Source organism: Benincasa hispida, chromosome 6, assembly GCF_009727055.1.
Source record: "Benincasa hispida cultivar B227 chromosome 6, ASM972705v1, whole genome shotgun sequence".
Taxonomy (NCBI): Eukaryota; Viridiplantae; Streptophyta; class Magnoliopsida; order Cucurbitales; family Cucurbitaceae; genus Benincasa; species Benincasa hispida.
Genome location: NC_052354.1, coordinates 36,709,231 through 36,721,481, shown reverse-complemented (window position 1 = coordinate 36,721,481; position 12,251 = coordinate 36,709,231). Strand labels below are relative to the sequence as shown.

Genomic DNA, 12,251 nt, shown 5'->3' with positions numbered 1-12,251 from the left:
TATGTCAATAAAATGGTGAGGCTTTTGTTCTGTGAGATTCGTTTAGACTCCTTACAAAAAACTGCGTAACCCAAAACTTTTTATCTCAAGTCATCATCTCTTATTCTGTTTGAGCCCTGCCATTTTCTTCTTTATTTTTATACCCAAAAGTTCCCTGAATTGATCAACGTTCATCTTTATGATTGGAGATATTGGTTGCATACATTGTTTGGAAATAGAATAGATATCAAATAGAATCTAATCATTTGATAATGTGTCGATTATACACAACGTGACTTCAATCAAATATAATCTAATTTACAATTCTTCAAAGCAAACTACTAAAATGTGCTTGCAGAAATTATAGAGCATATGGCATAGTTTATCATTTACTAATTATCAACGTATTACATCAAATCAGTTATAGGTTGACCATTCCTTATGTGAACATTAAATATCAAAGGCAGGCAACAATATTTTAGTAGTTGTCTTTTATATATTTCTCACATGTCTTGTTAAGTACCATTTGAAATGGGAAATTCAAACTTCTACCTTCTTGATCGCAAATATTTGTTTAAACTAGTTGAGTTTTGCTCATATTGATCCTTTGGGTACGTATATATGTTAATTGCTTGATGCTTTTTTGACAATTAACATCTATTTGATTTTTTTTTTTTTTTTTTTTTTCCGAAAAGATATTAACACCTATTTGATTTTGATCTACACTTGGAAAATTTGATATAGCCATAGTCCACTCAAGGTCGTAGATGGACTCCTCTTCTAGTATCCGCGTCTATGGAATTTTGAATTTGTTTTTTCAGATAATTGGAGCTCATTTTTTTAGTTTTGTTTGGCTTTTGTTAATAGTTTTGGATCCTTTTGATGTGAACTAGTTTTTTGTGCAACTCATTTGCTCTTGGAAAGTTATTATTATTATTATTTTTTTAAAAAAAACTCCCCCTCTATCTAACTGCTCTATATTAATGTTGTGGTGTGCAGCTCTTTTATGCTGAGTATTTGCTGATACCCTTTGTTAGGTGAGGGGCTGAGCAAGAATGTAATTAGGCAGTGTGTATTGTACAAACTCCTAGATAGAATTATTGTGTTAGTTTGATGGAGAAATATGTTTCTTTCAAATTCCTTTATTTTTGAAATTGTAGCCTTTTGAAACTCCATTCCTTTTGTACTATATAGACCATACAATCATTAATGCAGGTACACAAATTACATATCTAGGTTACAATAATGATAACAAAACAATCAGAATCATTTGAAATCCAAATTTTATTATTTCCCTCACCATCATGGTTGATGTCGTTTCTCGACAATTGTTGTAGTGAAAAAAAAATGTAGTTTCACACACTGAGAATAAGACATGCCAAAAAATAAAATAGATGAATAGAAACATGATGCTTGAGCATATTTTTTGATAATTTAGGAAAAACGTGAGATGTTTGAATCTCTACTACTAGACATTGGTAGGGATGAATCTAAGAAAAATAAAATCCACAAGTTAATCAAATTTTAACTTTTGAGGGATAGAGTGTTAGAGAAACAAGAGATAAGTGTGAAGCTTAGGGAAAAGGTGAGTTATTGACTACAAGTAGTCTATATGGGAGTGACTATTGAAGAGATTTGGTTTGAGATTTTGGAGGCTCTTAGTTGGTCCGTCGTTCTCCCTCAAACTACACAGGGTTGGATGCAATTGTTGTTTTGTCGCCACCCTTTCAAAGTCTCTAAGGGACGTTTATGGTTAAGTATTATCGGTACTATTTTGTGGAAGATTTGGGACGAAAAGAACTCAAGAATCTTCCTAGAAAATTATAGAACAATAAAGAACATTTTCGACAATTGTATATATTCTGCATTTTTTTCCCCTTTATTTATTGATTTACCGGTTATACAGTCTTAATTTTTCCTCTCACTACTCATTGGAAACATTTTTTGTATGCCCTTTGATTTACTGCATTTTTGTACCTTCAATCTTTGGATATTTCATTCAATCAATAAAATCATTTCTTATAAAAAAAAAAAACGAAAAGAAAAAGAAAAAGAAAAGAAAAAAAGAAAAAAAAATATTGAAGATTTTTAACATATGAGTACTTCATTATATATATAATTGTCAATTTTATTAGTGAAGTTTCTTTCAATTAGACACAATACCATAAAACGTAGGTGATATTGCACCAGACTAAGTTATCAATTTTTGTGTCTTTATTTTGTTGTCTTGTTTATGAGCTTACCATGTCATTCCTATTGTTACCCTATTGTGTATGACTTAAGTTGTTATATATTAGAATAACCTATTTTCATATCTAAATTTTGGAATAGACTTGGTAGAATTTGATTTGGGATAAAAATTTGATTATGCCCAAATTCAACTAGATTTCATTTGAACCTAAATTAATTCAAATTGATCTAATTTATCTTTTGTTTTAAATTTGACTAATTTTTTAATTATAATAATTTGAATATAAAATCGTAGATTGAGAGAAAAAAAAGGAAGATGAAGTTAATCAACTTGAAAAGTAAAACACTATTGAAATTGTGGAGTAAAGCTATTTAGTACGATTGTGATGTATAAAAAAAAACTCAAAAAACAATAAATTGGTCATTTTAACAAACTCAAGTAACTCTAAAAAAAGAATATTTAAAAATAACAATAGGGGAATTGTATTATATGGCAAAATCAAGAGTTAAAAGTAATGCAAATATGACCATATGATTTTACCCTTCGGATTATTACGCATCTTCTTTTTACATTCCCATATAGCCCTTTTTTCCTAAATTATTTTGAGAGTTGCGGTAAGACACATGATATACAAAGTGGGTAGAGCTGATTTTAGAGGTGGGTAGTCGTGTATTTGATCAAATTATATTGAGCAATGTCACTAATCTACTTCTTCATTTTTATAAATATCAATTTATACTCTAAATTTTAGATACGTTAAATTAAGAATTATATATGTTATGGATCATTTTCGGACAAAAAAATCTTGAGTTCAAGAAGACATGAGAGATTTAAGAAACGGACCAATGGACAGAGAGAGGAAGGAAAAGAGAGGCATTGAACTCAAAGCCCAAACTTGTCTGCACTACAAAAAATATCATTTACGATAGCATTAAAAAAATGTTATCGTGGATTTTACATAGGGTTTTCAAAACGCGGTCATAGCCCATGTATTGAAAATCTTTAACTTTCTGTAGCATTTTCTCACTGCCATAAAAAGATGCTATAGAAAATCTATTTTCGATAGCGCAATTAATGTTATGAAAACTTTTCATAGCGTGAAACAGAACGCTGTAGAAAGTCTTTTATAGCGTTTTTTTATAGCTGCACAAAAATACTATAAAAAACTTTCTATAGTATTTTTAATAGCATTGTAAAAAAACTATAAAAGCATTTTCATAATGCCTTAAAGACACTATCATAGTTTTGAAAGTCCTTGATATTCTATAGAATTTTTTAAAAAATATTATACAAGACTTTCTATTGCATAAATTTAATGTTATTATTGTTATTTAATAGCATTTTTCATAACGGTAAACTTGTTACAATGCTTGTTTTGTATATGTTACTATAGCCTTTTAAATGCTATTGTAGGTTTTTATAACAATTCCATATTGTTATTTATTATTAATAATAGTTAGAATCATAAATTTTTATAACTTTAGTGTCACAAATAAAATCATTTGCATTCTCCAAAATATCATATAAAACTATTTAATTTCAAGCATACTTACTACTTCCCGTTTGTTTACAACTAAAAGAAATAATAAATATACAACAATAAAAGAAATCAACAAATAATATTCAATAAAAGTGGGTTAAAATATAAAATACAATATACAAAATTTACTAAGTAGAGTAGCATGAGTATAAAATGTAAAAAGTTAAGTCACTTTTTATCCCCACTTGACATATTTAGTCAATTCCAATTTTGGTTTGTCAGCTACTAGATTACGACTTTAATTTGAGATTCTACTTTGGAGACGAAATACCCTCAAACTATATTAGAATTATCATATTACGCTGGAATCCTTGTACACCTACATTTCCATTCATACCTAATTAGTTATGTTTACAAATTTTTGAGAAGGGGACACATTTTGAAAATTCAAATACAATAGCAAAATCTAAGAAAACTAGCTAAATTATAGGTAAATTATAGATAAATATGCAGCTCCATTGCATCTCATCATTTCAATCTCCTAATGAAAAAATAAAAACACAATATCTTTTATAAATCGTCTTAATTTAACTTTAATAATAAATCAGCCAGTGAACTAAATAAATATTTAATTCATCATAAACAAAGAACGAGAATATGTTCTAATTTCTAACCTTTTACCTAAATCTACCCTAAAATCTGCATTAATTGTTTTAACTGAGAATACTAACAAAAGTAAGTGGATTTTTCATATACATCATCTCACCAAATAATAAGATCAAAGGGACCAATATCAATAGGACTCCCAAGATTACCATTTGTGGACCACTTCAATAGCCACTGCTAGTTTTAATTTGTTAAATTTCTTCTTTATAATCTCAATAGTTTTCTATAATGAAGGTATGTGGTTTAAGAAAGAACTGCTCTAAGCCAAATATTGTCCAAATATATTTGGGCTACGGGGTCATATCACAGTACAAGATTCCTTGTCAAGATGAATTAGCCTCTAGCTTTGGAGTCAAATCATCAAACACCTTATTAGCATAAAACAAAAGTTTCAAAGGCTTTAACCTTATACTCTTTGAAAGACTTCAGACTTATGTTCCATTTACTATAAGTAACAATACCTCGAATAATCATCTATGAAAGAAATGAAGTATTCATACCCTTCTCTAGCATTTACATTTATTGGACCACAAAGATCCGAATATATGAACTCTAAGGGCTCTTTGGCTCTATAACCTTTTCCACTAAAAGGTCAAGATAGGATTCACATAGAGGTAATGAATCATCTTCTAACTTGCTTAGAACTTCATTTGTTACCAATCTCCTGATCCTATCGAGATTTATGCGACTTAATCTCAAATGCCAAGGATACGTATCATTGTTACTTGGAGAAATTCTTCGCCTTTTTGTTTGAATATTCGTAGTTTTAAACATCTCATGATTTATGTTAAAAAGTGTTTTTTATTCAATTGGCCTTAATACATATAAGTTGTCTTCTAGTTTAGCTGAACAGATAGTCACACCATTTTTCATAATGAACTCTTCATTAGATGAAAAAGAAATAGAGTACGATTGTTCAATTAAATAGTAAATAGAAACAAGGTTCCTTCTCATTTTAGGAATAATGTATAAGCTTTCTAAAAACAATAATCTATTCCCAAAAAATAACTTAGCATCTCCCATTGCACGAGCTGAAATGACATTTCCTATTCCAACCTTGAGCGTCATTTCACCCTCATCGAGACGTTGGAAGGAACTAATTTCCTGTAAAGAAAAACAAACATGATTAGTGGCTTCCAATTCAAGTATCCAGGCATTATGGTCAATTTTCACTAAATAGGTTTCCAAAACTAGTAAATCATATTTACCTTACTTCTCTTTCTTCTTCTCGATGAGTTACTTAGGGCAATTACAGTTCCAGTGATCATCCACGTTATAGTGGAAGCACTTGTCCTTGTCGGTCACCTTGGCCTTGGTCTTGCCTTTCCCAGCAACAGGAGCCTTCCCCTTCTCTCTTTTCTTTTTTTTTTTTTGGATCTTCTTAGAACTAGAAGATGAGTGAGTAGACTTAGTTCCCGAGGATGAACCTGTTGGGTTTTATGTTCTAAAAACTCGCAGTTTGTAAAATGATAAACATTTTCTATTATCAATATACTTGTTATTGATCTTATAAATTGTATGAAAGTCTAAATCTAATAAACTAAGACCCATGACTATTGTATGAGTACTTGAACTTTATGTGGAGACATAAGAGTGGATCGAATTCGAGTAAATAGTCAAAATGATCTATGGTACAGAATGAGGTTGGGTACCTTATTCTGGTAACACCATTGGATATGGCCTATTCTGTAGATGTTACAAAGAGTTGTAAAGTGCTACATACGATGTGATCCTAATTCGTACATATTATGACATGAGAAGTGGGGGAGTCCTATGCAATGATTTTGCATAAGATCCGGACCAAGAAATAAGTCACTCTTACTTTATAACGTTGTTTACTGTTTAAGACTGACTATTTCACCTAAATGACCTAGGTAACTCGATCTTTATCCTGAGCTAACTATGAACTCCTGTTTATTCGGGATTGCCCTTAGATTTGCATAGCTGAGGGTTGGCTCAACAGCGCTGGCTCAATAAGACTCCCATTTCAGGGGTAAGACCGGATAGATAGCTGGGGACCTGTCTCTTATACACATCTAGATGTGTATAAGAGACAGGTGCAAGACGGAGTTCACACTTACCCGATTTAGGATAGGAGAAAGGTTGTTCTCTCAAGTACTGAATCTAGGTCTTGAATAAGGGGCCCCACCCTCTTACTGGGTTGAGAGAGTTTGGTTTGGTGATTGGTTCATAAACTAGTTGTTCATTAGAGGATCAGTAGAGACTTGAGGAATAAGACGTAATCTTAGGGGTAAAACAGATATTTGACTCAGCCGTTATTATGAACAACCTGTGAAGGGTCGACTTGTTGATTATGGATAAATCATATGGACATAATATATCTACAATGAGGGGAGTGCAACTATGGGCTTTAGTGGAACGACCCATTAGTTAACGAATGGAGATTAATCCAGTCTAATGAGTTTAGTCAATTAATCTCAGATCGTTGGAGCCCATGATCTGTAGGTCCGCGAGGTCCCCCTACTAGCTCGTAACGGACCAGCTCTAGAATAGCGTGATAAGTTAATTTGAAATGTTCAAATTAGAATTAAGGGAATTTGTAATTATATGAGATATAATTATGATTAGTTTTATAATTAAACGAAATAGGAGAATTTGTATATATTTAAATATGATTTAAAGATATAAAGATGGATATGTGTTAAAATTAATTTAATATTTGATATTAAATTAATTAAGTTTTATTTAATAATTAATTTATGAAATTAATTATTTTTTTCATTTTTAAAATCAAATAGATTTTTTAAATCAAAATTTGATTTTTAGATAAAATTGAAAAAGGAAAATTGGAAAACTAAAACACTTTAATGGAAAAATGGTTTTTTCCCATTATCCATCTTTGAACTAGCTCACTCATGAAGCAATATATTTGCCTTGTCTTCTCCAAACATGAGCTGCAACTCATGCAACTCTTCTCTTTGCATGTTGATCTACAATATAATGAGAAGATTGGAGTGAAAATCGGGCATGCAATCTACAGAATTTTGAGAGAAAATTCGGTTTGAAGAATAGTTCTTCAACAATGGTTGCTGCAGTGAGCTTTTCTTCTTCATCCCTTGATTCAAGCTTGTTTTGAGTCCCACAACTCAATCTAGAGCATCAAGAGAATAGTGGGGAAGATCTTGAGGTGGTCTACAACAAGATATGGAAAAGATTGCAGTTGGAGAAGAAGCTTTGAAGAAGTTCTACAAGAGGTATGTCTTGAAACCCATTTTTCTGCAGAATCGTGCTTTACATTATGCCAAAGTTAGTGATTTGAATACTTAGATGATCCGTGTGCTTTCGCTACAATTGATACAATTGCCACTCCTCGTGAAAGTTTTTGGAATTGGCAACATTTGCCACTCCTTCTACTGGTCTCTTACTTTTCATAAGGGATTGAAACGTCTATAACTCATTCAGGAGGATAGTTTGTTGGGGTCGATATCCTAAATCTCGTAGGGTTCTGTAGTTTGTAATTGTAATGTACAAATAATTTATTTATTTAATAAAATATGAGATGTTTTATTTGATATTTAGTAGTATTAAACTCACAAACCAATAAACTAACATCCGAGATTATCATTTGTAGCCTAAACATATATGTAGAGACATAAAGGTGGATCATGTTTAAGTGATAACCCAAATGGTCTATAGTAGATGGATAAGGCTAAGTAGCTTATCCTAGTGACACTACGAATATGGTCCGCTTTGTAAATGTTACAATTGTTGTAAAGTACTACAAATGATCTGATCTCGATCATTCATGTAGAGACATGTGAGCGAGGGTATACTATACAAAAGAGTTTGTATAATATTGGACCACGAAATGACTAGTCTTTTTATGTAATGTCGTTCATAATATACTTATTTCACCAGGATGACCATAGGTTACATGACCTGAATCATGAGTGAGTTGTGAACTCCTGCCTATGAAGGCGGTCCTTTGATTTATATGGACGAGAGTGGCCAAAGCGCTGATTCAATAAGCCTATCATTTTGGAGATTCGTCTGATTGGAGAACTGGAAACACAGCTACACAAGACGGAATTCACTCCTCCAATGCCTGGGTAAGTTAAATTGCTCCCTCAAGGGCTAATTTTGGGCTTGAACAATGTGGCGTCAAACCCTCTCTTGGCCAGATAGGGGTTTGGTCATAGTTGGACTGTGACTTATTGTTCATTAGAGGGATCGATGGTACTTAAGGAGTTAGATGTAACTATAGGGGCAAAATGGTAATTTTGACCGAATTGTACTTACGAGCAATTTGTAAAGGGTCATCGCAATGTTGACTGGTTATATCCAATGGACACACAAATATATCTATAATACGGAGAGTGTAGATGTCGGTCTTTAGTGGAGTGTTTAACAGTTAATGGATGTTGAACAATTTAATTAAAGAAGTTTAATTCATTATTCAAGTACCATTGAAGCTTCAATCTATAGGTCCATGAGGTCTCATCTATAACTCAATAGGGATTTAATAAGAATCAATTCTGGATTAATTTGAATTGTTCAAATTAATTGAGGGAATTAATTATATGTGATATAATTAATTTAACTTAATTATATATGATATAATTAATATAATATATTTGATACATCATAATATAAAGTTTATTTAAGAGAAAATAAATATTTGAATGTGATTCAAATATTAATTATATGAATTGGATTCATATAATTAATTTTTAACATAAATGAGATTTATATTAAATACCATGCATTAATGAGAGAATGAAAACTATAGATTATATTATATTTAATACAATATTAAACTACGGGTTATATGTTATTTTGATATAACATATAGTTTAATATATATTATATGATAAGGTGGTTATCATATAAATATATATTAAATGGTTTATTAAAATAAATTATTTAATTTATTTGTGAAAATGTTTTTGGAAGGGAGTCCCCCTTTTTCTCTTTATTCATGTGTATGTGGGAAAGTGTAGAATTTTTTTTTCTCTCTCTTATTGTTTTTTTATGGAGGTCGCTCTATTGAATTTTTTTTTCCTGAAAGACCAAGGAGAACCCACAGGCCTCCCTTCCCCTCTCTTCCAAAACTTGTTGGCTTTTTGGCTCTTAATCTCAAATTAATTAATTTTAATTAATTAATTAATCAATGTTTTGATGATAACAAACTCAATTTTTAATTACTGAAAATCTTAGTGTTTTAATATTATGTCCATAGCATAGAGCTCGGAACAACGATTCCAACACCTCTTGAATCACTCAAATCGGAGCTAAAACGAAGACGATATGACCGAAATAAATCTATAGAGAAAGTATCGTGGTGGATGACGTGGTATGACCAGACCATATGCATGTAGACATGTGACATCATATTGGTTGAATGGTGGATCATTAAGAGATTAACATATGATGAACTTTTGATTTTTGGGATGATTTAAAATAAAAAATTGAAATTAAAAAGAAATTTAAAAGAAAATAATTTTAATATTATTTTATGTTTGTGTCTAACGGCTAGTTTTTTACACATAGTATTTTTTATTTTTGGATTGACTTTAAAAAGAATGAATTTAAAAAGAAAATGAATTAAAAAGAAAATGAATTTAATATTATTTTATGTTTGTGTCTAACGGCTAGTTTTTGACATATGGTATGCTTTTTTTATTTTTTGGATTAATTTTAAAAAAGAAATGAATTTCAAAAGAAACGGGAATTTAATATTATATTTTGTTTGTATCTAATGACTAGTTTAGTTTAAAATCTCCACCATTGATTTTCTTTTCCAAAATCCAATGGTCCAAATTATTGTGGTTTCTAAAAATCTTTCCATCTCTATATAAACCATCTTTCTCTCCAAATTTTAAACAAACAAATTTTACATTTCATAATCCTCCAAAACTCAAAAGTTCCATTGTTGCTCTAAGTTCAATTTTTTTTTTCTTTTCATCTTATTCTTGAGAAAGTGTTATTGTATTGTGAGGATAAACTTGTTTGAGTGCTTAAACTTGTAAATCCACTCTAGTGAGAGTCGTATTGTGTTCTTCAAAAATTCCAATATTTGTAACGGTTTGATCCTAAATGGTGGAAAGGATTGGGTTTGCTCTTAAATCCGTAAAAGGAGCGCTGGTGTAATGGTTGGGTCTAATCCGTGGAAAAAGTTGGAAAGATTTTATTGAAATTCCCAAGAGGCGTTTGGGGAGTTGAGTAGGTCGATCTTGACCGAACCACTATAAAAATTATGGTGTCTTCTTTCTCTAACTCTTTCCTTTTTATTTTTGCAATTAATTTAAGCAATTTATTGTATTTTTAGTTTGTTCTTATTTATTTGTAAAATTTGATAGAATTAAATTATCACATTTTTTCATCTTATTTGTTGCATAATTTGAATTTTCTTATTATTTATAAAAAGTGTATTAATTAGTTTAATTGGGTTAATTTAGAAAAAAAAAAGTTTAATTAAACCCATTCACCCCCTTTAAGGTTGCCTATCGATACAACAATTGGTATCCGCATGGGTTGCTCTTTTGAAATATTTATTTCTTAATAACTTAATTGTTTTTGAGCTATGACAACTTTATGTTTTATCCCTTTTACGGATAGTCAATCTATTACAAAACCTCCTTCTTTTAATGGTATTAATTATAGTTATTGGAAAAATAGAAGAGATTTTTCTTGCTTTCTATTGATTTATGATTTATGGGATATTGTTGAGGAAGGTTTAAAATTTCAACAAAAGAATGTTGATGGTGTTAGCACTATAAAACCTAAGGAAGAATAGTCAGTAAATGAAAAGAAATCATGCTCTTTAAATGCCAAAGCTATTAATTGCTTATTTTGTGCTTTGAATGAAGTTGAGTATAATAGAGTGTCTATTTGCAAAACCGCTAAAGAGATATGGGATAAATTAGAAATTACTCATGAAGAAACTAGTCAAGTAAAAGAAACAAAGATTGACATGTTAGTTCATCAATATGAAATGTTTAAATTGATGAAAATGAAGCTATTTCCGATATGTTTATTAGATTTACTAACATTGTCAATGCTTTAGAAGGACTTGGGGAAAAAGTACTCAAATCTTGAGAAGATAAAGAAGCTATTGTAGTCTTTGCCTAAACAATGGGAGCCTAAAGTCACCGCCATTCAAGAGGCAAAGGATCTTCAAATCCTCTCCTCCATTGATGAACTCATGGGCTCGTTGTTGACGCATGAGATAAAGATCAAGAGAAAAACATGGAGGATGAGAAGAAAAAGAAAGAAAAAGAGTATAGTTTTTAAAGACCATCTCTTTAGAAGTTTGACTCCTTAAGAGAAGATGATGTTGCCTATCTTTACGTAAGTATAAGAACTCATCAAGAGAAAGAAACAATTCAAGAAGCATCTCTCCAACCAAAAAGAGTCAAAAGGTGAAAAGAGCAAAAATGATGAGGTAATATGCTATGAATGCAAGAAGTCGGATCATATTAGAACCAATGTCTTTTCTATCATCCAAGAAAATCCAAGAAGAAAGCAATGAAAGCTACTTGGGATGAATAGCGTGAAAGCGAAAGTGAGAGTGATAATGAAGAAGTGGCCAATTTTTGCTTTATGGCTCATAGTGACAAAAGAGGATGAACAAATGAATGAGGTAACTCTAAGAACCTCTTTCTTATAATGAATTATTCGAAGCTTTTTGAAAATATGCAAAATGATTTAGAAAAAACTTAGTTCTAAGTAATGTTTGTGCTTAAAAAAAAAGAAATACAATGTTTTATTCTAGTAAAAATAAGTCTTTACTTTGAAGAAATTGCTTGCTTAAAAGAGAATGAGCATGATGTTATGCATATTGATGAAATGAATATCTCTTGTGACAAGCATGCTTTTGATTGTGATGAGAAAAATGCCTTGCTTGAACAAAGGTTAAATTTCTTGAGCATGATAGTTGTGAAAAAGAATAATTTGATTAAATTTCTCAAGAAA

At 30.7% G+C, this 12,251-nt stretch overlaps 1 protein-coding gene across 3 annotated transcripts in view; it reads left to right on the top strand.

Annotated features, from left to right (window-relative positions):
- Positions 1-1,255, top strand: part of LOC120079349 (homogentisate phytyltransferase 1, chloroplastic) — a 28,878-nt gene extending 27,623 nt beyond the window's left edge. For all 3 annotated transcript variants that reach the window (XM_039033510.1, XM_039033507.1, XM_039033509.1), the window contains one exon: positions 979-1,255. In XM_039033510.1, coding sequence (XP_038889438.1) covers positions 979-1,020 — 42 coding nt within the window. In that variant the 3' untranslated portion in view covers positions 1,021-1,255. The remainder of the gene's footprint in view (positions 1-978) is intronic.
- Positions 1,256-12,251: the final 10,996 nt, after the last annotated feature.